General features: G+C 36.4%; 1 protein-coding gene across 2 annotated transcripts in view; it reads right to left on the reverse strand.

The window, feature by feature from the left end:
- Positions 1–25,198, reverse strand: part of ZFPM2 (zinc finger protein, FOG family member 2) — a 307,159-nt gene that overhangs the window by 249,594 nt on the left and 32,367 nt on the right. Inside the window, exon 2 of one of the 2 annotated variants that reach the window (XM_040068921.2) lies at positions 439–597. The exons of the other annotated variant lie outside the window; for it this stretch is intronic. Coding sequence (XP_039924855.1) covers positions 439–597 — 159 coding nt within the window. The remainder of the gene's footprint in view (positions 1–438; positions 598–25,198) is intronic. 2 annotated transcript variants of the gene reach the window in all.

The raw sequence follows: 25,198 nt of genomic DNA on the forward strand, positions 1-25,198 counted from the left end.
AACTTTAAAAGCTATCCTTTCACAAATCACTAGTTTTCCACTGTGCATAATAAATTCTATAATAAGCTCTATTTTAATCCTAGAATCTACAGTCACAATCTGTTTTCCTAGCAATGTTTCCTAGGCAGAAAGGCAATGAACAGACATGCCGCATTGCTAGCTTCAGATCTGATAATAATTGACTTCTGGGGCCTGTTCTCTACAGTTAAATATGTAGAATATAACACTTGGAGGAAAACATTAAGACAAGAAGATTTGTGTCCCTGAAAAGTGTCCTTCAACATACTTAAATATTTATCCCTTACCAGACCTAATTTCACAAATGATTCTTTTTCATATTTTAAGGTAGCATTACTAGGGTTTTTTGTACATTTCAAACCAAAAAATCCTTTGATCAGTTGGCCAGTATTCTCTCAAGAGGTTGGCTACAATGATTACCTTTATTACAAAAGTATTCCACTTCTTCACAGCTCAGATTTTCAGGCTCAAACGCTGCAGAAAAGCTTTCCTCCAGCGGAAAGTCTTCTTTTGAGACAGTATCATTTTCCTCAGACAGGCACTCTTCTTCTTCATCCTCAGTGGCATCTTCAAGGGGCCCTTAAAAAAGAATCAGGGACACTGTGGCAAAACAACTAACAGGACAATGTGAAATATAACCTTTTAACTTTTAACTGGCATTCTTTAGCTAGTTTTTCCTTTCACAGCTGTGTTCTGCATTTATTAGAATTGGACAAATAACAATTTATGGAAATTGAAAGTGACTTTTCCTGATGACTTCAAATCTGAATATGCAAAGTGTCATTGATAATATGTATTAATAATACTCACACATGGGGGTTTTTCATTATTCATTGGACTCTACTATTAAACACAGACAGTTTTAACAGCTGAAATCAAAGCTGTATTTGTAAAACAACATAAACAGTGAAGAGCTTTTTCTTGTTTGTTAGTGATTTTTTTTGATGCTGAATTACAGTACTTAAAATATTCCTTTACAAGCTTTGTTAATCAAATTAAAAGTACTGACAACAGTGAAATACTACAAAGGTTTTGACAGCACAAACTTCAGCCTATTCTGCTATTTTGCATCAACCAGCCCCTGATGGTATCCATGATCATTCATGCCAGACTCTAACAGACTCCCAGTCAATGGACAGGACTCAAGAGACTACTCATTTCACTGAGGCCAAACAAATGTCCTGGTAAACTGCCAGCCCAGGGCTACAAAAATATAAACTAGTTACAGAAACAGGCCATGAGTTTGCATTTGAAATGGTAGTCTGAAGTCTTTGACTTTTCTTCTACTACTGCTACAGATCCTCTCGAAGAGATAGCACCAGATAGATTATAACACATAACATCAAGGTTACCAATTAGAATATACTCAAAAATTAAAATCTTTCTTATATACACACACTTCAAAATCATTGGTTAACAGCAACTATTTGCTAAAGACATCTCTTGTGCAGGATGTAGAATTTCACCCTAGATTTAAATAGAGATTTGAAATAACTGAACATATTTTAATTTAACAAAGATTTTATTAAATGTCAGTATGTTTAAAAATCCATCTTAAGACTGGATTTCAAAAGAGATTTCATTATACATGTTTGAGGCTTGAAAAAAACTACGTATTTCACTCTCCAATGAAAGCACAGCCTCATTTATAATTGACTGAGTATTTCTTCTTCAAAATGAAAGCGAGCTAGCTAATGAAAAAAAAAGTGATTTGTATTTATTTGATAGTTTTACGATATTAAATACACTATTCCTATATAATCTATCATGCTGAGATACAATACATAAATGATTCTCTTGTGTTCAATGAAAAGGAAGGAATAATTTTTTTAAGAAATCGAATATTGACTACACTCTAATTTTATGTAATTTATTATGAACCAGTGACTACCTACATTTATTAAAACAGCAAAATTCACTTTAGGCTAGGTTGTGTAATTCTTGCTTCAGAGGAATATGATGGTCACTTTTTATTGAAATTGATTGAGATACCCAGCTGGGATTCCATAAATTAATACAGCTTACTATCTTTCATGGAAATATGACTCTCTGTGCCAGCTGAGAATCTGACCAAATGAGCCCACTTTTGTAGACACACACTCGCCAACAGTAGCTGCCATTCAACAGTATAGCTCCTAAAATAAGGGGCTATTATTATGGCTGAAGAAATAAAGATACTCACTATCAAAGTATCCATTACTGTTAATTGCACCTTCCAGCCATGCTGGGAAAAAATCCAACAACTGCATATGCACAGGGAATGAAGAGTGGCTATGGCACTGCACAGAACAGAGAACAAAGCACGAGCACACGCTGGAGCAGTGCGCTGCAGCTGAACATGGGCACTCCGGGCACCTTACATGTGTCCAGGTTCATGAAATGAAAGCACAAGGGGTTCTGCAAAAACTATCAGAAATACTACTCATATTTCATTTTACTATTAATATGTGACACTGTCTGTAGAGTCATTTACTGTGTGTATACCTAGAAATGCCTGGATAAAGAACCTAGCAAAAATATGTTACTTTAGGGAAAGGTAAATTTTTGCCACATATAAAAATGTATTAATACCATATTTCAAGTGCAGCCATAAGCCTAATAAATTTTCCAAGTATTTTATATCTGAGGGAAAAATTTAAACTTCAGCCAACATTTTCAGTGAAAGTCGATTTCCTGCTGAATGACCGCTCTTTGTTATTGACTTTTATGATGTGTCTTACAAAATACAGCAAAAGCAATTTACCTGCAAGTAATCCAACTGGCATGTATACAAGACATTTAGGTCTGTTTCTAGATGTTAAACCACTTTCTTTGATCGGGTCACCAATACGTAATCAGCAAGCTAATCATCACTGAATGTTAATTAGGAAAAGAAGAGAAATGCAGTTGCTATGCTTTCATTTGCAGCAGTCATGGAAACACACCTTATAATTTCCATTGACATTTTTTCCAAGAAAGGAGAAGAAATACAATGTACACACCATCTCCACAGCACTGGTTCATTTTGTGGGCCAGGATTTTATTTTTTAAATCAATCTTAGACTAAAAAAAAATACTGACTAATGCTACTATAGATATATACTATGTACAAACAGGTATGTAACATTTCCTAAAGTTACATGTCCAAGTATTTGCAAACATAAATGTAAACGTTGTCACATCCCAAGGAGTTCAGAGGTGTGCCTGCATCTACACCAGGTTTGCCTTGCATGTGCAGCCCACGTACAAAACCCAGCGAAGTTTATCCAGGCGCATACGGGCACACATCAGAGCTTTACCTAACGGGGGCTGGCATCAGAGCCTGTGCCCCAAACACCAGCAACTACAACTGCTGAAGTTGGAGGATCCATACATAAATATTTTTCTAGGCAGCTGCTGCCTTGTCCAATTCACCCATCTACAACCCGATCTTTGGGACAAATTCTGTCTTACACATGTTGAGCCATCTTTCATTTTTTAAATGTCAAAATACATTCAGCTCACGCCCAGAGCTGGCATATTGTAACTGATAACTAAAGAGTAAGGCATTGTACAAAATGAATTAGACCAACTCCCAAGAATAAGATCAAAATTAAGTATTTCTCAGTTGCTAGTTTAATGGGAACTCAAAATCGATGATTTCTGTGGCCATTTTTAATTATCACTCAAACATACAGTGGGTTAAAATCCAAAGCCTCTACAAGGCAATATAAGTAGAGTAAATTCTCTATTCTTGACTACTTTATCTAATAACTTACACATAAACAGACAATAAATAAAAATACATTTTCAGAATCTAACAAAAAAGAGTATATGGAACTAAATATTCTTGACAAACGTAAAAACATTAAGTATGCAGGCTTATGTTTTGCCTGATTTCGTCATGCGCCTCTAGCTAGTACCAGTAAATTACATCAGCTAGAGAACTAAGAATTTATCTGGTTCAAAGGCTTAAAGGTAGGCTACCAACATTGACTAGCTCCTCCATCTGGAACAACCTCCACAAAAGCTACTGCAGCTTCTTACCTGATCCAAAATACTTAAAACTACAGGGTCATATAGACAAAAATAAATGTATTTTAAACCCATAGCTTCTTCCATCTGTTTTCTGTGATAGTGCTTCCCCCCCCCCGCCAGTTGTTATTATGTTGATATATTACCTTCAATGGTCCAAATATAGGTTAATCAGTTACTTTAGTACCATGCCTTACCTTCTGCATTTCTTTTAAATTGTTGATTTGATTTAATAGTGTTATCCCATTATTTAAACTAATCATGTTATTAAGTACTTGTGGCACAACATGTACTATGGCTCCTTTTATTCCAGCTGGAGCAGGGGTAAGGTCCCATCCTGTTCTGCTAAAAAATCCTTTTCAATAACTGCTGATTAAGTGTGACTTTAAAGCCAGTAGCCATAACGACAGAGCAATAAAAATCCAAAAATTGCTACCACTGAAATTCATCTGAGTGAAATTCATCTGCCAACAAACAGCTCTGAGATATGATTAGACTCTTTAATAATTAAAGAAGTAAAATTTCAAACTTAAGCAGTTTAGGTATTTAGATGAATAGTTAAATCCAGAGACAGTCTAGATGTTTGTCTTCTCATTTCAGCAATTCTTTTCCGATTAGCACTTTGTAAAGGAGTGTGATGCAATATAAGGAGAGGTGATTCTTAAATGCTTCAGATTAGTTTCAGATAATGATGAATAGTTAAGAATTCCCAATTGCACTAGGTAAAACCTAAATTTCTAACCTTAAATGGGGGTATTTAATTTGAGGCAAATTAAGCCTCTATGAATTCATTCTGTATTTTGCATGACACCCTGAAAAAAACCTTTTTCTTTATAAAATGAGCAAATAATCATGTTGTACACAACAGAGGATTTAGAGGGGTTGAGTAGTTTACTTACTCACTTGGTACTTACTCCAATTCATGAATATTTATTGATATGAACACAAATCTCAACTCCTCTTGTAAACAGCAGAGATAAACAAGACAGTAGAAAACAGTACAACCAGTGACAGCAATGAAATAGTCAACGTGGTAGAAATCTGTACGGCTTAGTGGACACAGCAGTCCACTTTGAGAAACCACCACATATAGTTTGATACAAATAACAGCATCCACTGAGAAGAGGCTGATGAGCGAGCTGCATGTGCCTTCATGGAGAAAATTACTTCTGATTGAGGCCACTTGCCAGCACAGTGTGGGGAAATCTGAGCTGTGCTCCCTAATTTGTACCAGATTTACAGGCACTCAAGGACATATTTTTTGGCACTATTATTAAATACCAAATAAATAAATATTCCTAAAATATCATGTACCGTAATGTAAATGCAAACATATAGCTGCAAGCACACAAAGATAGTGTGGCAATCCCAACACAGCAAGTAACAGATGCTACCTCAGCACTTAAAATGAGAACATATTTAACAAAACAAAACCAGCACTGCAATAAATTAATAACACATAGGAGTGTGAGGATGAACCATCAGAAAAAAGATTTACACTCACTTAACAAAAGACACTTTTGCTATAATAAACACTCCTCTTAACACAAATTTGAGCATCAAAACCTTTGAGCATATTAGTCCTGATACATCAATGCTTGACTCCAGTTTTATGGTACTATAACTGTAATGAAATAATTGAAATTCAATAACATTAAACTGGGTAAGTTCTGTAATAATTTCTCATAGTCAAATTCATCAGACTTCATCCTAATGAAACCACTTAAATGCACGCTCAAATTAAGCACGTGCCTAATATGCTCTCCTGTCCAGTGTTTTGCACTTAAAATGCATGTATCCTATAGTAGAAAAGTATCATCGAAATAATTATCTCATGAAAATGTGAAGTGGTTAGCTTCCTTCCCACCTATCAATATTCTCCTACAATCCCACAGCAGCAACATAAATCAGTGCTCTTAACAAATTAAGAATGCTTCAGAAAGCCTACAATACTTGACAATAAGTGGCTGGGGAGAGGTTAATGAGTATAATTAGTAGTAGCAGCATTAAATAGTAACAACTTCAATAAATCAGAAGCCTGAAATTCACTGGATCAACATCAGACATTTTGCATGTTCTGTGGGATCCATTCAGTATTTCCTAGGAAAACATGCTGCCATATACAGATTATCCTGAGTTTATGGTAAAACCTAGGTATGTGATGCTCTTTGATTACAGAGGGAAAAGCTTCAGAAAAATCAATCCATTTATCTCCTGTTTCAACATAAACTTTTTCTTCTAAGTAGAAATTATTACATAAGACAAACAACAGGCAAACACTTCCTATTAATTCACATTAAAAATTTAGTCAGGAATACTAAAAAATACAAGAAAGGGTTCAATTTATTTCATTTTAAATGGGAGTGAAGACACCATATGATCATTCAGAGTTCTCTTCCTCCTGGGAAGTTTTCCATACGGGACTTCTTTAGAGATTTCTTGGTCCTCTTCAGTACACCGAGTTTACTGGTTATTTATCTTAACTAAATTATTTCTGTAATTCCTATTACATTTTGAGCTATACTCAAGAGATGCAGTGCTGCCTGTGCACATTGAACCTCTCCAGTCTGTTTAGCAAGCTGGCTGAACTCAGAACTTTGTACCAGATTGGAAGATTGCTCCAATTTGTGAGTGACTCCTTACATCTTCATTGTGGAATCCAAGCACAATGAACCACTTCTCACTTTCAGACTGGGAGACTCTTTATGACTATGATTCAGTGAGGAACTTAATAGAGAGAAAGGAAAAGAAATGCTTTTTGGACAGCATAAATCTCTACCAACCTGATGTAATTGAGCTTAAAAGCAAAAAAAAAAAAAAAAAGTTACAAAAGTATATTTCTATAAGGAAAAAAAAAAGTTATTTTTAAACACGCAAGTTCTTCCTGCAGCCACTCACTTTTAACGTAAGTTGCATCAGGGGATCTGGTAGGAAGGAAACATTTTTATTAATTTTCCTCTTATCTGTAAGAAGAATGCTGATTTTTTTTTTTTTTTTTTTCATTTATGTTCCTTGCCTGCAGGTAGCAGACCAAGAAAATCATATAGCAGAATTTTTTCCTTTTGATTAATTTCTTTCCATGTGTTATGTTATTTCTTATATATAATTGATTTCAGGTTTTGCTTGTAGCTGTACATCTTTTTATATCTGTACCTACTGCCTTCCTTCAATCAAGAAAGTTGAAGGAAATTACCTGAATTTTGTTAAGTTTATTAAAAAAGGAGCTCTGTGAATATTTAAATTGAGTTTTGAAATGGTAATACATGAAAGATATTAGAGAATTTTAATAGTAGGCTCAATTTGACCCACAGACTATTGTAGAAAGGGTCAAATTTTATTCAAATTATTTCTTTACAAAAAAAAAATGAACCCTTTGATTTTATTAAAGTAGATTAATATTCTTCACTGCCACGTCTTTTGGCACTTTGGTGCATGACAGCATTAACTGTGCTTGTATATGAACTTTTCAAAGACCTTTAAATGTTCCAGTAATTTGGAACTTCACTTTCATTTATCCCCTTGTCTTCTTTTCTCTTACCATTATCCAAGAGGCCAAAACAAAATTGACAGTGCCCATGGTCAGTTTGCTCTTAGAGCCAAGGCCAGAATATTTCCAATCAATAAAAGTAAAATGATGAAAAAGGAGCCATTGAAAATATGGTTAGGGAGACATTAATTTCAAAAAATAGTGGGCAAGTGCGCACAGAACATGAACTGCAAGACCTTTGCAGTTAAGTATCAGACCTCAGTTTTCAGACAGGGGCTCATGCCAAAATACATGTCTTAATTCTACCTACACTTGTAACAGCTGTACAGCAGATGCTCCACAGCAGATGCTGTTCTGTGTATTTCTGGTGATACAAGAGGAGAAAGAGAAGAGCAAAGGGGACAAGACAAGTACTGTGACTCAGCACCCGACAAAAATCACAGCAGCAACACAGAACTACCACAGTACCAGCATGCACCAATTTCCAATTTTCCTGAAGGGAATTTTTAACTAAAGGCTACAAAGCAAAGAGCAAGCTGGACATAAAGCTCTCAGAGATGCATTTGTGATCCTTTTAGATGACTTTTAATGTTAGGAATGATTTTACAGTGGTAGTCTGCCAGCAGTTTTCTTAAATTTAACAGATTAAACAGGGAAGATTTCTTGTTTCCTTACACAGAAATATTATCCCTTGAGCATTTCTCCCCAAATTATAATATATTTTGCCATTTTTAAACCCATTACTTATTTCAATATGATTCCTATCTGCTGAATTTTACAAAACAAACTTTGAAACTACTGGCAATCTGATTCAAAATATTGGCAACATCATTTTCCCCATGATACACAGCTCCTTTTGATGAAATTATCCAGTTCTACTGTATTGTTTTAGCTAGGTAAGTATGATGATAATGTTTAAATTTACAGGCTTAGGGGGGAAAAAAAAAGAAAAAAAATTGAAAAAGGAAGCACAACTTGTATAAGCAGATGGCTTGTTAATTCTGTGTCCTTCCCTAAAACTGAATGTAAAAAGAAAAAAGGGTGTAAGTTGTAACTTTTTTTCTGAACATGTTCATATTGTTTTCTACAGGTAAAGTATTTTAAGATTTGATATTCACCTTTCTAATAAAGAAAAATCCCTCATCTTGCATCTTACAACAAAGCAGGTAAAAATTAAAGGTGCAATTTTATAACAATACCCAGACTCTCTTTTCAGTTTGTTGTACTGTAGGGTTTTTTCTTTTAAACTCAGCCTAAGGGAACAGAGAATAGACACATCTATACCAACCAATCTACACCAACACCCGTCATACAATATCTACAGTGTGCTGCTCTAAACAGTCCAGGGAAATCCTCTGAGGATTCGGGATCCAGAAATTTTCAGTGAATCCTTTCCTCCAGTCATAGCAAACTGTGATCACTGGTGACTGGAAAGAGGACTTCCTTTCCCTGTCCTAATCTCACCATGCAGAATTTCAGCCATGTAGGTAACACACTGCCTGCTACTCAGGGCACCTTTCTCTACAGCCCATCTCCTTCACCACACACTGCTACAGCAAAGCAGTTTTCAACATCATACCCCAAATAGGACGAATTTACTCTTACACATGGCCAAGGATATTTGGAGCTGAAAGCTTTTCCAAGCCATGAAGACAGCAAAAGTTCATTCTGCTTCCAACTCCAGTGTTGTCCTTGCCCCAAACACAGGATTTCACTGGCAATCACATGTGTAGTGAGTGACACATACTGGTATTTGCTAATCACTGTTCTCACTCACCTGCTGGAGGGAAAAATGTGATGCAAGTAGGAGCACTTTGAAGCCACTAATGATGCGGCTGCAGTGTATTTAATGGCCAGCATGTTAGCTACGATGAAAGAGGAACCTCACATCAAGTACATTAAGGGATCAGAGGAATACATACTCATTACTCACTGTAATTTTACAGCCCCAGTTTCAAGACAAAATACTCACATTTTTCTCACCCAGCAAAGACACTCTATACTGCTGTAGAAAATAAAGGGGTCTTTTTTCTTCTATTTAATATTTTCTAAGTTTGTATATAGCTACATAGATTACTCCCATTCATCTTTTGTTTCTAGCTGCATTTCCTCAGATGGAAACAGGTCTCTCATCTCTGTATATCATCATGCAATTAAATCAAAAAAGCAGAAAAAAGGAATCTGGACTTTTTAGGTCCAGAAATCAGTAGTGAACCTTCTGAGACTTCTCCCTCCGGTCACTATTTCTCTTCAAATTACTATTGCTTTCCCCCACACTGTGTCTTTTGCCTATATTACTGAAACACAGAATACTGCAGAAAAAGAAGTCCCTGAATACAAGGCAAATTCAACATGACCAAAGTTACAAAGATGGTATGTAGAATTCAGTTCCAATTTGGGTTGGACCTCAATAAAAAGGCAGCACACCTAAACTGATTCATAATGCAACAACGCAGTTAAAAGAAAAACTCTGAAACAAAGCAAGTGATGTAACAGACACACATGGAAAAAAACATGTTTAATGTGACTGCCAGTTCTAAAGTATCAGGAAATAGAAGCTGAGAAGTTAGGAATTAACTAAACCACAAACCTCATGATCATTGTCTCACAGACATGTACTAGAATGCGTGGTAATTCAGCTTTTAGAGGTTCTTTTAATTTGACAATAATATGACCTGTTAAAGCAGGCCCACCTGCTCAGGATTGTGAAGCAGGTTCATCTGCTCAGGCGGGTTTTGAATACCTACAGAGAAGAGGACTCCATAACCTCTCTGGCAGCCTGTTTCAGTGCTCAGTCATCCACAAAGTAAAGCTGTTATTCTTCACATTAAGATAAAACTTTCCGGGTTTCAGTTTGTACCCTTTGCTCTTTATCCTGTCACTAGGGACCACTGAAAAACAAGGCTCTATCCTCTCAACACCCACCCTTAAGATATTTGTATGCATTGACAAGATGAAAACAAATATCTTAAGTCTCAGTCTTCCTCTCAGTCTTCTCTTCTCCAGAATAACAGGCCCAGCTCACTCAGCCCTTCCTCATAAATGAGGTGCTCCAGTCCCCTCATCATTTCCACAGCCCTCCTAGTGGACCCTTTCCACTTGTTCCTCGTCTTTCCTGAACAGTAAGTCCAGAACTGGATGCAGCACTCCAGATGTGCCTCACTGCAGGGCTGAGCAGAGCTGCAGGATCACCTCCCTCAACCTGCTGGCAATGCAGCCCAGGGCACCACTGGCCTTCTTGGTCACAAGGGCACTGCTGGCTCATGGACATCCCGTTCTTCACCAGGACTCCCAGGTCCTTTTCCCACAGAGCTGCCTTCCAGCAGGTCAGCCTGCAACCTGTCCGGGTGCAGGGGGTTATTCCTCCTTAGGTGGAGGACCCTGTACCTGTCTTTGCTGAACTTCATTAGGTGTCTCTCCACCCAACTCCAGCCTGCCCAAGTCTCACTGAATGGCAGCACAGACTTCAGATCTATCAGCCACTCCTCCCAGTTTTGTATGGTCAGCAAACTTGCTGAGGGTACACTTAGATTATTACAGCCTTGAATTTTAAATGCCTACAGAGGATTTGCTATTTTTAATCCCATCAGCATGAATTTATTGCTATGCAGAACAAAACTGAAAGGTCTCAAATTAGAACTAAATCCTCAGACCAGACTGATAAAGATAAATCAGATTGTAAGTTAAACTAAGAGAGTATATTTTAACAAAAACCAAATAATCTGAAAAAAAAAATCAGGTAAAACAAAATTATTTTATTTGTATATATTTATTCTAGATTTAGCCACAAAAAGCCAAAAATTGGGCACTAGCAGAGCCCCTCCCATGTGCAACAATCCCAACCTGAGGGCCCACAGCAAAGAAATATTAATGCCTTTTTTTTTTTTTTTTTTCCCCTGTGGATATTCAGATTTCATTTTACTTACTAAACGGTCATTTATGATTAGTTACATTAACAGCTGGTGTAATTTACTATAATGTCCCATAAGGGTGATATTTTAAGGGTGCATTTTGCTTGGGGTTTTTTTTCGGGTTTTGGGGGGTTTTTTAAGAATTCTTCAAAGAATTACAAGAATTACAGTACTTACGTTGTTAACTAAAAATATAATGGAGTAATAATCTTCATCATCATATACATCTTACAAACACCATGAAAATAACCTTGATTTTCATCAAGGTCATCATAGTCTAGGTATATAGAGTGGGATTTCTGGAATGACAGCATTTATAGGTAATTTATTTATCTTTGTATATGCAGGTATATAAACCTCAAAATACAAATAAGCAAACTAAATATTTTAAAATAAATTAGAAGTGCATGTTATAATGTACTTGAGTTCTTTAATATCCTTGATCACTTTTTTAGCATTTAATTTGATTCTTCATTGGTAGGAATTGCAAGGTTGCAAAAAATACATTGTATGTCCCCTAGTGCTGGCATAACCTGCTGGTTTTCTGAGTTAATCACTAATTAATAATTTGAAAACAGAAAGTCATTATGTCATTTCCAGACAATGAGCTTTTAAATGGTGCATGTTATGTCCTAGCCTTTTCAGTAAGAAGAAGTTTTTTTCTCTGGAAACCAGATGGCTGGTAAGTGCTATTATGAGACTATGCAAATCTCGAAGCAATAAGCATGAAATCAAAACAAGAATTCATTCTTCTCTCCTCTTATCATCATTGTTGTTTTGCTGAACCAACTTATGGAATAATACAATTGGAAGCTTTGGCAATGATGAGTTGATAACCCATCTCCTATTTCTTTTTTCATAGTGAATATATTTTTTTGCCTATAGTTTTAACCTTTCTAATATCTTGTTCTCCATGCCAAACTCAAATGAGGTAATCTTATCCCAGACTAAGTCTTCTCAGCGAACTTACTGACCTAAAAAGTTTACTGGCTCTACTACTAATATAATTTGATTATCAAAATATCCTTGATGGGCTTACGTTTTGGATTAGCCAATTTTTCTTGTTAGGAACAAAAGCCACGAGGCATTTGTTATTTTCTATCACTTTAAGGAGTAAACACCTACATGTTAATGAAAGTGCCACCTCCACTCTACAACTAAAACTCTACACTTCAAAGTAGATTTTCCAAGTTCAACTAATATAGGTGCATCACTGCAGCATTCTGTTCTACAAAATCTGCAGAATACTCTCAAAAATGCTAAATTTCTAAAGTTGACCAAAAAGAAGACTAAGAAACTGAATATGAAATATTGATTTCCAAATTAAATTTGCTTCTAAATATTCCGAAGTACCTTAACTGGTGAAACGCACATGGATAAAAATTTCCTATGGAACTAAATACTTTGAAAAGGTCTGGTATGGGAAGACACTGTCAAAGAAAAAAAAAAAAAAAAAGAAAAGAAAAAAAATGGAACATTATGTCTTAGTCCTATTTTTCATTTTTGTTTTTTTTTTTTTTTAATTAATCCTTGATATATTCACTGCTAATAAATTTTAGTACTGAATTTCATCATTTTGTATTTTAAATCCTTACACATAGCATAACTTATGGAAACATTTCAGTATTCTAACAACATAACGTTTCCTGTCTCTATTAACATGTTAAAACATTTCTAGCTACTGTAAGGTTGTGTCATTTTATGATGCAAAAAAAGTAGCAACAATTATGTAAAATTGCTATTGGTTTATCATAAAATAACGTTAAAATATGACTAATCCACAAAATAAATTGTAAATCTTTTTCCCAAAAGACTTCTTGACAAATGTAGTTCCCCTTAATGAAAAATAAAATTGCATTTTTAAGTATTCTCCAGTAAATAATTGCCCTTTTTAAAATCTCTTGCCATAGTTACTAACACATCTCTCTGATCTGGGTGACCCTGTGTGAACAGGGGGTTGGAAAAGATGACTTCCAGAGGCCTCTTCCAATTCAAACGTTCAGTGTTAAAGTCAGGAGCTGCTGCACATTTTCTCGTACTATCTTACCCCAATCTAAAACCAGTAGAACTCTCTGGAGTACTCTAGTATATTCTAAGCTTCCAACCTCCCAGCATCAAATAGACTTAAAGGAAACAAACATAAGAAGAATATCCTTAAATTCCTCCAAAACTATCAAACCAAGAACAAGTGCTCTACAGAGATTTTAACCAGACACAGGCACTAGCACCATTTGTAGCCCTGAGGCAACAGTTACAAGGATCCACGAATGCAATCAACACTTCCTGCATCTGGGTCCTGGAGGGTTTGACTGTAGTGCTAGGCAAGCTCTTCACTCCACCTTCCCCTTAGTTTTATGCCGTAATTGCATTTGTCCTGTCTGCTGCTGTTCTAACCTAAGCTTGTGAAAAATTGCACTCTTCCCATTCTTCATACAAGCAGGAGCTTGGCACATACATGGTACAGTATATTTAGCAACCACACAAAATCCAATGCAGTATTTTGTTTAATGTTGCACACTGTATTCATAGGAGAATAATGTTTAGCTAACCAAATCTGGTACCATTTAATTTGGCCTTTAGGAAAGCAAATCATACAATGCCACTTCTGCCCTGGAAATACAGAACCGATCTCTGATATTATTATACTTTGCTCCTCTCAGTTTTAAAGATCAAGATGTTGCTTTTACACATCTTCCTCAGAACAATTGTTCCTTAAAGGAAAAGAAGTCACTTGGAGCATTTTGCCTAGTGCTCATAGAAAAATGTTTCAGTTTCAGTTCATCCCTCTTCATTATAACTCTTTAAAAGACACATTTTTTCAGATGTTTATACCTTCAAATACTAACAGCCTTTTGTCATGACCCTTTAAATTATCACCTTACTAAAAGGCAAGTGTTCTTACAATTTAATCTTCTTCACACACTACAGTCTAAGAGTTACTCAGATATCTCACTGCTTGATCCTCTGAGCACCCTTCTCTGTTCTTCCTTACATCTCCCAGTACTAAGGTGAGTAGAACTGACTATAGTATGAATTTGACATATAGTTCCTGCTTCGTAGGGATCAAAAAGGCAAATGACAGCAAATATTACATGAGACTGTCAGGCCTCAGAAAGCTCCAAAAAAAGAGCAGGAATCCACGACACTTTGGAATACAAGAAGTATCCAGGACTAAGGTAGGGGTTCAAGTCAATGATTCTCATTACAGACACACAGACAACTAACTCAAGTGAGTTGTACTATTAAACAGTGTCAATTTCAAGACTGTTTTTAAAAGAACAGATTTGACATCAAAGTATAAAATATAACAGCAATATTGGAAAAAAAATGGTTAGCCATGGTTAATAACACAGAAGGAAACACCCAAAAGCAGCTCCCTGCACTGCTTGTCACAGGCTGTGTAACACTGTCAGGCCATATGGTAACAAAACTTGTTCCAAAATTAATTAGATTTTCAAGAATGTTTACAAAAGAGACTTTAGTAAAGCATCTACAGTCTAAAATATTATGAAATGTCACCATGCATTACATTATTTGGCTACTCCTGTGGGTGAAGGTTGAGGAGAGGAATTGTGGGTTCTCTTCTCAGTTCACACCAGAGAACTAGAAAATATTTAAAGACCTGCAGCACAAGAAAACCAGACCATGGAATGACAGGCTGAAGCAGACAGGAATTTTTACTGGTTAATAGTTTTCTTCTATGCTTTGTTTTCCTCCTCCTTCTTCTCTTCTGCCATCATTTCCACTCAACTGCTATCAAATACAGTGGTTCAATATACCTTAATTTAGAACATTTTACAGCCAATTCATATATTATGACTATCAATAATATTAGATTATTATGTCAATACTACTGGAAAAACTACTGTTAACATGCCACTACCAACATGTAATTGCTATTAATTTAGCACAAGGCTGCTGGATATGTTTTGGGTTTTTTTTTTCTTTTTATGCACCCTTCTGAGGGTTTTCTTGATGTCCCAGCAAAAGAAACACTCAGAACAGTATTTTTTTCTCATCATCAATATCCAGGCTTGAAATATCCTTAAGGGTTATTCTGTTGCCAGTTAATGTCCTCAGATGTCCTTCCAGTTTTCTCTGGCAAGCAATATCAAATTTCAGGGAGTTGTATACAATGCAAACCAAAGTATTTCTACCTTCACCAAAACAGGTAATACCGGATGAATGGAATAGCTTTGGTTTTTAACTTAGAAAAGAAAGCAACAGGGTGAGAGGGAAAGTTTGTGATGAGAAATTTGAAGCAGTCTTCAAAAAAATAAGCACACTTTCTTTCCCCTTGCCAGACTTTTTCATGGCGTTTTCTTCCTCATTTCCTTTGCAGCCATCCTCATGACATTCAAAAACCAATGTGCCTAAAACCAAATACTTTTCAAATCTCACACTTCATGGGGCACAGCCTTCCAATTGTAAGATACAGACACAAATATGCCACATTGGGTTTAAACCTCGGAATCAAACATACAGTAGGGCAGCAGAGCCTACTGCTGCTTGACAGTGAAGGGAGCACTATGGTCTAGACTGTACAGCTGATTTATGACCATATAGATGCAAGACCACAGTACCAAGAAAGTATCATTTGTTAGAATCAAATACATAGAAAACTGTTTTGGAGCGTCGCTCATGCTCTGGCTATTACATGTATACTCTAGAAGACCCAAAACTTTGATATATGTCTTTAAAATCATAGATAGCATATTCTTGATGGACAAAAATACATGTAACACCAAGTTCTTATGAATAACTTCATCACATGAGTTATATTAAAGGTAAGATGAGTCTTTTGTTAGTAGAACAAAAAAAGTTTGACTTCAGATATATTTTGAGAAAAATGTATCGGGGGCAAACATTTTAAAATTAAGCCCTATTATCTGACTGAAACAAAGCTATAGAGTGAGAATTGAAACGTGAGAAATCCTTGGAAGTATCTTCTTTGAACTAAATGACAAAAAGGAGATCAGTTTTTTAAATTTCCTGGAAAATTGCGTAGCTAACTACTACAATGGTCTAACATGAGACTTACTCTAAAGGAAACCACATCTGTGCTTTTAAAAATTGAGTTTTCTACAAAATCTTTATAAAAGACTGATTCTTGGGGATAGCAAGGATGGGGCACGACAAGAGAGAAACTTTTCAAAAAGGTTTGATAGCTTTCAACAGAATCTAATACAAAATTAGTGGTCTACTACTGGTAGTGCTAATGCCAGCAATTTCAGTAATTTCTACACCCAGTCTAGAAGCTATTAAAAAATATGAAAACTAGTGAGCATAGCAGACACATTCATACCTTACTTCCAGTGAAAGTTACCAATGGAACAAAAAAATACCTGGTGCTCATCCTAACTATCAAAATTCCTTCTTCTTGTAAAAGGCTGGAAGAGAACATTTTGAACTTCTTGATCTGATCAGCGTTAAGTATGGCTATTTATAAGGCAGGCAAATTCAAAATATACATTGATATACTCAAACTGGTATCAAGAGTCCATTCTAGACTCAGAATCATCCAGGAGAGAGTTCTGCTGTCAGTCTAAGCTTTTTTTTTTAAGAGAAAACTGCAGGCTCATCAAGATGACTACTAATCAACCTGCTAACTCTAGACTGAAATTATCTTCTTGTCAAGAATACAAGACCTTCATCAACTTTAATGTAACAAAAGCTCGGTTTAAGACACAAGTAATGGGAGTATAAACAGGAATAACACTGCTTCAGGTGGCTCCTTTTTGAGTATGTAAGCACAGATAAGCCTCTTGCATGTCAAGGTTTCAGTATGAAGATAGACGTAAGATCCTCTCATTACTGACAGTAATTGACAGTCACCAAAACCATACACAAGAAGCTCAAAGCTAGATCAGTGCATACCTACGCTGGTATTTCTACCCGCTTTAGCAACAAGAAGTATGACTATGATGAAGGTCTCTGTGCTACAGTGAATGAAAAACAAGTCTCTGAAGTAAATAAAATACCTGTTGAATAGCCACTGGAAACTATACGATAGATAAAGCCTTGCAAAGCCCCTTGATGGGGGCTTCTCTCTTTTCACAGAAGATTTTCAAATTTTATTTCCCTCATGTCCCTTGCTTTGGGGTCCACCCCCAAACTAATTCAAGTCCTTCCATTTTCAAAGGTGGATAAACTGAATCATTTTACCTTACAGCATCATCTGGGCACTGAACTACATAAGATTTTCCCCAGTAGAAATGAACCAACAGTTCTATAGCCAAATTTCCAGTTCTATCCTATGCACCACCGCAAGTGCTCTTCTTTGGTGGTGTGCACATACTATATGCTGGCAGATGTTACGAAAAGGAATTCTTATTTGACATTTCACAGGGGAAAAGCTGTTCAAAGTTATGAAACCTATCCATAAAAATTAGGCCAATGAAGACTAAAAACTTTATTTGAAAATGCAAATTTTGTATAAAAGACTAGTCATCTACCTGAAAACACCAACAGTTTACTTATTTATTTCTGTTTAAGACAGTAAAATCTATAATCAGCTGTACTTCACAAACTGTAATTTACGTTAAGTCTTCTTCTAACCTCCTGTCCTAGGGTAACTTTATGATGCCTGTATCCCCAGTCGTCTGTTCTGTTTGTGCTGTATATTGAGTCCTGTGCCTTTAAGACTGGTTCTAAGAGCAAGGAGAAGCGCGGAATTTGTTTTGAGAAAACTGCCTGACTCCTCCACATTCTTCTCCAGCTGGGGTGTTCGGCGGAGGCTTGGAGAGACTGCAGGACAGAGATCTTGTTTTGCTTTTGGTTAGTTTCAGCTAGCTAGGGCAGAGAAGTTCCCTGGATTGTTTTTTTTTCCTTTTTCTTGGAACTGTTTAAACCTGCTCTGGACTGAAAACCCAGGGGAGCATTGGGGGCTGCACCTGCGGCCCACCGGAGCCTGGACCTCGGCATTTTCCAGCAGCGCCGGAGGGACTGGGACTGAGGAGAGGCTGAGAGAGAGCCGAGTTACACCCACGGCAAGGACTTTCTCAATTTGCCATCTCACTTCAGAACGAGAGGTTTTATTGCTTCATATTATTCATTCTTTATACTTGTATGCACTTTATTTGTTTAGTAAAATAGTTTTTTCCACTTTTCTCCAAAGAGGTTTTTTTTCAGACTGGTTAGAGGGAGGGGCCACTTGGGTTTGCTTCCTAGAGGGATCCTATACAGGGGTTTTCCCCCAAATTTGTCTCCAAACCAGGACACCTCCGAATCACAAAACCTTCTAAGGTAAACAAATATCTTAGAATTTTATGGGGAATATTCCTGTATCTGAAGTGATTTCATTGGTCATCACGAACAAAAAGCCAAGAAAAGGAAAACAAACTATAATCTGTGTTTTGAGGGAACATTAGGCACTTTCTAAGGGAGGCACAGACAGTTCTGCATAAGAGTTGCACAATTCCTGAAATATCCAATAAGTCACTTTTTTGCTGAAGAAATCACTGCTTTGAATTATCTACCTTACTAAATACATCCTCTATTTTCCAACAAGCTGTTTAAGAATCTTATATCAGCTTGTAGCTTCTAGCAGCCGCAGTTTCATTCAGCCTTACCAAAACCATTGCTGAAGAGGATAGTCTGCTCTGAACAAAAGCAAACCATCCCTACTAATTCTGTTGGAAGTACATTCACTATAACCCTTGAAACATTTATGTCAGCATGCCAGGGAATGACAATCCAGACTGTGCAAGAAGTTGAATTCAGGTAACAAGAAGAATACCCCTGCGATTTAAAGACTGTGCATTGATGGTGTCCTCTGTTTCCACAGAAATCTTTCAGTATAGTATTAGTTGTAGTCTTAAGGTGGGTCTTTTTTAAGACCAGAATACTAATGCCTACTACATTAAAAAAAAATATGCTTCATGACAGAGACCTAGGCATTTAATTCCTAAGTGCTTTCCTACTATAATTAATAACATTAAGAAAAAAAATTAAAATATAAGAGATACAACCAGAATCAAACTAATGCTCAAATTACTGATCAATTATCAATCTGTTCTAAGTTGCAAATAATAAAAAGTGCAATTGGCACAATATCTTCTTATAATCTGACTTCCCTGACTGGGTTTTTCACAGGAAACTTTAATCATTAATGCTTCATCTACAGGAGCAATAAAATAATTATCAAAAGATATTCACAGGACGAAAAGTCAGAACGTCCTCAGGACCTGAGAGGAAACATTTGAATTCAGCTCTACAATACAGTTTTAGTCACTGCTACCTACACAAAACTGGTGTATTACAATTAATATTAATGAACCCATATGTATATTTTTTACATACACTGGCATATAATTACCACTGTTTGAACTGACTTTGGCTTATTTTATTTGCTACAACATATAACCAGATATTATAGTTTAAAGCACAGCAGGCTGTTCATCTCCTGGAAAGACGCACACAAAATCCTGCCTGTGGAACTATGTTGATCAATACATGACGATTTAATACAAGTTTTGCCACCTCTTCAGCCACACAACTGCATCTTGCAATTCCAGACTGAAGCTTGGATACAGAGTAATGACATTCACCTATATTTAAATCTATGCTTTAAGCCAAGCTTCTATCCTTCCAGGCCCTATTTCAAAGGATAGGTCTCACTTACGGAAAACTAACATGGCAGAGGTAACCAGTGACACTAGGGTTTCACCTTTAAATAACATTTTTCTTGGCTTGTGTTACCACGTGATGCTCTACAGTGATTCAGACAATCACTGCTCTGCAGTGATTCAGCCAATTATACCTGGTTCCATCACACGAAAACATTATGTATAGAATCCTCCATAAAAATTCTATTTAATTCTAATTGTTAAATATACTCTGTATTAGCTATTAATCTGTTGCTTCCAAAGGCATACTGGAGCAGCCTGTTCTCCACTTTCAGCCACATAACATTTTTTCAGGACTACAGAAGTTTAAAGAAAAGCAAAGGAAAGTAAGTAAGTTCTTAAAATATTGGTGGCCAATTCTGCTCTATCTTTTACCTACTGTTTATTGCAGAGTTTTATGAGAAATCTTCTGGAGAAAGGACACTACTTGGATTTCTAAAGCATGGAATTATTCGTTGAAATACTTTGGTTATAACTCACCTTTCTTTGAACAGCAAATCTTCCCTTCAGTAAGCTCACTAGACCTGGACAGAGGAATACAGCTTGTTACACTTTTGAAGTGAAGCTCTAACTTACTGTGGGTCCTACATGATCTTACACAGCTAAAGCAGAATTCCTGGTGTAGTTAATGAGTATGATTGATCCAAAGCTCACAGGATTTAATAATAAGAGAGACATAGAAAGTCAGTGTTCTCAGGGCTACTCTCACAAAGAACGAGAGCTGCGGCTGTGCTCTTTGGATTACAGCAATTCTATCTGTTTATCTTTAAGCACAAGACGGATGTACAATTTGATGACAAGACATCAGAAAGCATCATGAAGACATTACTACCAAGTACACTCCGGTGGGTACAACATATGCTACTGAGATACCAGAAATATGATGTAAGGATAAGATATTGCCCAGGGAAATCATTTACTGAAGGCAGATAAACAAAGCATGAAACAAACCCAATCTAACACAGTTGCTGTTGTAGAATAGGAGAAAGTCAACTAATGTAAAACAATGCCTCAGTTTCAACTGATCTTTATTTCAAGAATGTACCAAAAAGGCTATGTTATCCCAAGTAAATTAATTCCACTTTCTTGTGTGACCAAATTTTAGCCACAATTGGAACAGTAATGGGACCCAAAGAAATCTAGCCTTGCCTCCTAATTAGCGCAGTCACTTGATACAGGGCAGGTATGTTCAGCTAAGTCACTAATCTCAGCTGGGTCCTCCAAGGAGTAAAGGCATAGTGTGTGGCACCTGCCTCAAGCTTCATGACCTCCATGGATCTCAGAAGCACTTCTGCACTACTCACCAAGTACCCTGTCTTTCCTCAAACTCCGTGTGAGAGTAATTCATCATTCTCTGAAGAAACACCAGTTTCCCGCAAACTAGAGGGAGTATGTGCCCCAAAATACTTCACACAGGAACTCAGAGTAACCTGTTAAAGCAGATACCTACATTTTTAAAACTCTGAAACCTGTATTTGGCATCTAAAGTGCTTCAGTTCTTAAAAGGAACCATCTACTGATAACAGTTGTACCACATTGTAAATGCTGAAAATTATTTTTATAAAAAGATTAAAAAGAAGGAGCTGCCAATCTGTCAAAAAATTGGCAGGCACATAAGATTGAATGAGAAAAGGCTTCGTAGAAGGAACACATCTGGAGTGATATCTGTGCTTGCAAATTCCCTGTAAACAACTCTTTTATTGAGTGATGGTTTTGCTTCAGAAATGGAATCCTTACCAATCCCACAGCCACACAACAACTTTGATCAATTAATACTTTTAAATACTTTGACACTGGATATTACAGAAATGCAAAGACCACTTCCCACTTTGTGCTAGAAAATCTCACCTAGCAGGAATGGGGTACACAAAAATCCATAAATTACAGTTATGTAAAAAAAATTGACATTTGCCAACTATATGTTCATTAACCAACCTCAGAAACAGTAGGTAGAGTATATTTATTCTTGAGTGATATTTCTTTATTTCTTTAAGTTTTAACAAGTATGCTGAATCACACAATTATAAATACTCGTATTTATTACAACCAGACCTAACAGCAGCTGAAGCATACAAAATATTTTCATTTACTTCAAATGCTGTTAAAAAACTTTGTGTTTATATCAGAGTAAGAATAAACAACAACGGCCATGAGGAAAAGATATCAACCAGTAATAATCTAAACTAATAATAAGGCTGCAAGATGATGCATCACACATTTCTGTCTGATTGTTCAGCTGTCCTGGGACCAGCAAGCTTCTACCTGTTTAAAATTTTGTTCATCAGAGTCTACTCAATTTGCAGATACAATCATTTTGTCATTTTTCTTCTGCAAAGTATAAAAGCAAGTTTGTCAGAATCATTGTCTCACCATTAATATTAAAGCTCTTCATTATCTCTTCTGACAGAACAGAACAGTCTTTGAACATCCTAGGGAAAATTCCAATCCATTCATGAAAGTCAGAAGCACAGCAAATACCATGAGAACTGGACATAGTTTTCAAGACCAGTGAAAAAACTGCATTTTGGCCACTGTTCATGAAAGGACAGGAGTTACTGACAACTACAAATGTTTGTCATTTGTCCCTATTCAGCTTCATAATCAGGCCCAGAGGTGCTTGCTAAGCTCTGAAAGTGGAGTCCTAATCTACAAAAAAGCTTGTCCATAAACACTCTCAGAGGAAGCAGTCAGGTTCTAGCCCTCTAGGTCAATGCAGTTGATAGGTATGCCCTACAAAATTTACCTATGGAAATTTACTGCTTGTAACAAAGTACTTGCTAATCAACTACGGTACAATTAAGCTCAAAACATAAGCTGTATCTGCTAGGTTTTTTCATAAAGCTTTACTTCAGGAAAAAACTCCAGAAAAGCAAAGTATACCAGAATGTGTTACTGAGAAAAAACTGAGCTTCTGTGGAGCAGCAAATCTTCGTAACTGTATAGTACAGAGAATGAAAAACTCTGTATCAGAATGACACCAGGAACAGAAGGTAGAAACTGTTTACTGAGGTCTTTGACAAGATCACTGAAGTTAGCACTTGTCGACCCTTTAGGTCAGTATGAAAGGCATACCAAGCTCAGCTCACAAGTTAAAGATCAGCAGAGACAATCTCAAGCGAAAACTTCTACAGTCAAGCTTGACTGTTGCCGAAAGAAAAGCAAGTATATTCATAAACTGGTTGACAGTTTTTAAGAATCAGCTTAGATCTAAGAATCAGCTTAGATCTTCAGCTATCAGTAGAAGTGGAACCCAAATCAAACCTACAGCTAATCTAGTAAACATAAAGTAGGCATCAAGTGTTCCAAGAAGACTGCATCTATGGTCTCCCACAAGGACAGCTGAGAGCCTAATGCTGTCATACAACAGTAACTATTAGTACCAAATACTGTACGCATTTGCCTGTCAGCTAATAGGCCACCGTATTTTAGAGACTGTTTGAGCTTCGAATAAGCTATCTGTAGTAAAAAAAAATAAAAGTAGTATTCTTCTCTCATGGGCATAAAGATATCAAATTGAGACTTCCTGAGGGAGAAGCAGGATGGGGTCCTTTTACCTATTTTGTTAACCTTCATTTCAAATCTAACATACACAGTGAATCTAGAAGGCATACTGAAATACGGGTAGTAAAATAATTCCTACCTTCTCTAAAGTATAGTACCATAAATGTTCTGAATTTTGACTATTTGCCATTTTTCTTCACTTTTTCTTCATCTCAAAGGACATATACCACAACAAGCTATGCTGATCAAAACAGATCTTTTCATGACTTTGGAAAGAACTAAGGTGATTTCAGGCAGCAGTCACCCTGTTATGGGTTTAAAATATATGGTCCTATTTAGTGCCTACCCCACTGAAAGTTTTAACTGAGAGCTGGAGATGCCTGACCTTAGTTTCACTTTCAAACAACTATTCTCCAAAAGAACTATACATCTTGGGGGATCGGGGCTTTGAATCCAGTCACCCAATTGTATTGCCATCACATTATGTTCACCTTGTGTTCCTTAAAGGGTAAGTCTACAAGCAACAGACTTTATATATTCCCTTCTGATGAATTTTAAAGCCTTCAGGTAGACCAACCTGAGTCCAACAGAGAGTCACATTCTGATGAATACTTTCATTTAGATACCACTCAGTATTTATAAATCTTGTATCTCTACAGGAAGGAGAACTGAGTACTCTCTCTCCTAAAATCTATGTTAACTTTTTTTTTTCTTTTTCCTTGAGGTAGTTTCAAAACATGGATATATTGCCATTCCTTTGAACTTTATTCCCATTAAAAAACCCTGGTGACTTTGTTTTATATTTAGTATTCATTTATTTATCGCAATGATTTTATTGTCTCATATGGGGTGTCAGGGTTTTGATGATAATGAAAGGTGCTACATAAATAAAATAAATTCCTCTTAGGAGTCACATTCAAAAAGAGACCAGGAGTTGGATATTCATTCCTTAGTACAACTTTCCCTTTACAGCACGTATATATGCATTATATTTACATACACCATGTTAATTCTTGGATATCTACATTATGATAGTAAAATTCAGTGCCCAGGAAATGCCCACTAAGAAAAACATTCAGAACTAGATAGTTGCTTACCTCTTACATGGTTAACACTAGGTAACTTGACTCCCCAAAATGCTACGGCTTTTCAGAGTAGGCACGGGATTGATACTCTTTCAGAAGAAGATTTAATGGATTAGATATGGCTAATCCATTAGAAGAGAAAATGACCACAGCACATCCAGGTATACATGACACTCTGTGGGAGCACCTCTTCCCTCCCTTGGGTACAAATACTGCAGTAACTACAGTAGTAAATAAATTATTCTGGTTTCTATTTCTAGCAGCAACTGAATAATGAAATTTGAGAATCAATAGCAACAGTTTATAGACCAAGTAAAAATTAACTGCAACTTCCCAAACAATTGTCCCATCTTTCCATTACTTGATGCTGCATTTCCTTAAGCTACATATAGATAACTTTATTGCCCTGGACAGCTTCTTTTCTCCCCTTTCCTCGTATTATTTCCCCATTCTCCATACACATACAAAATTTTTCTGACTGCTTTTGTGCCTTCAGGAAAATTTCTAAAGCAAAGCAAATCTGAGGTGAAATGGCCGAATATTACACAAAAGAGAGAACTATTACTGTAAAATCTT

This window comes from Hirundo rustica, chromosome 1 (genome assembly GCF_015227805.2).
Source record: "Hirundo rustica isolate bHirRus1 chromosome 1, bHirRus1.pri.v3, whole genome shotgun sequence".
In the NCBI taxonomy this organism is placed as follows: Eukaryota; Metazoa; Chordata; class Aves; order Passeriformes; family Hirundinidae; genus Hirundo; species Hirundo rustica.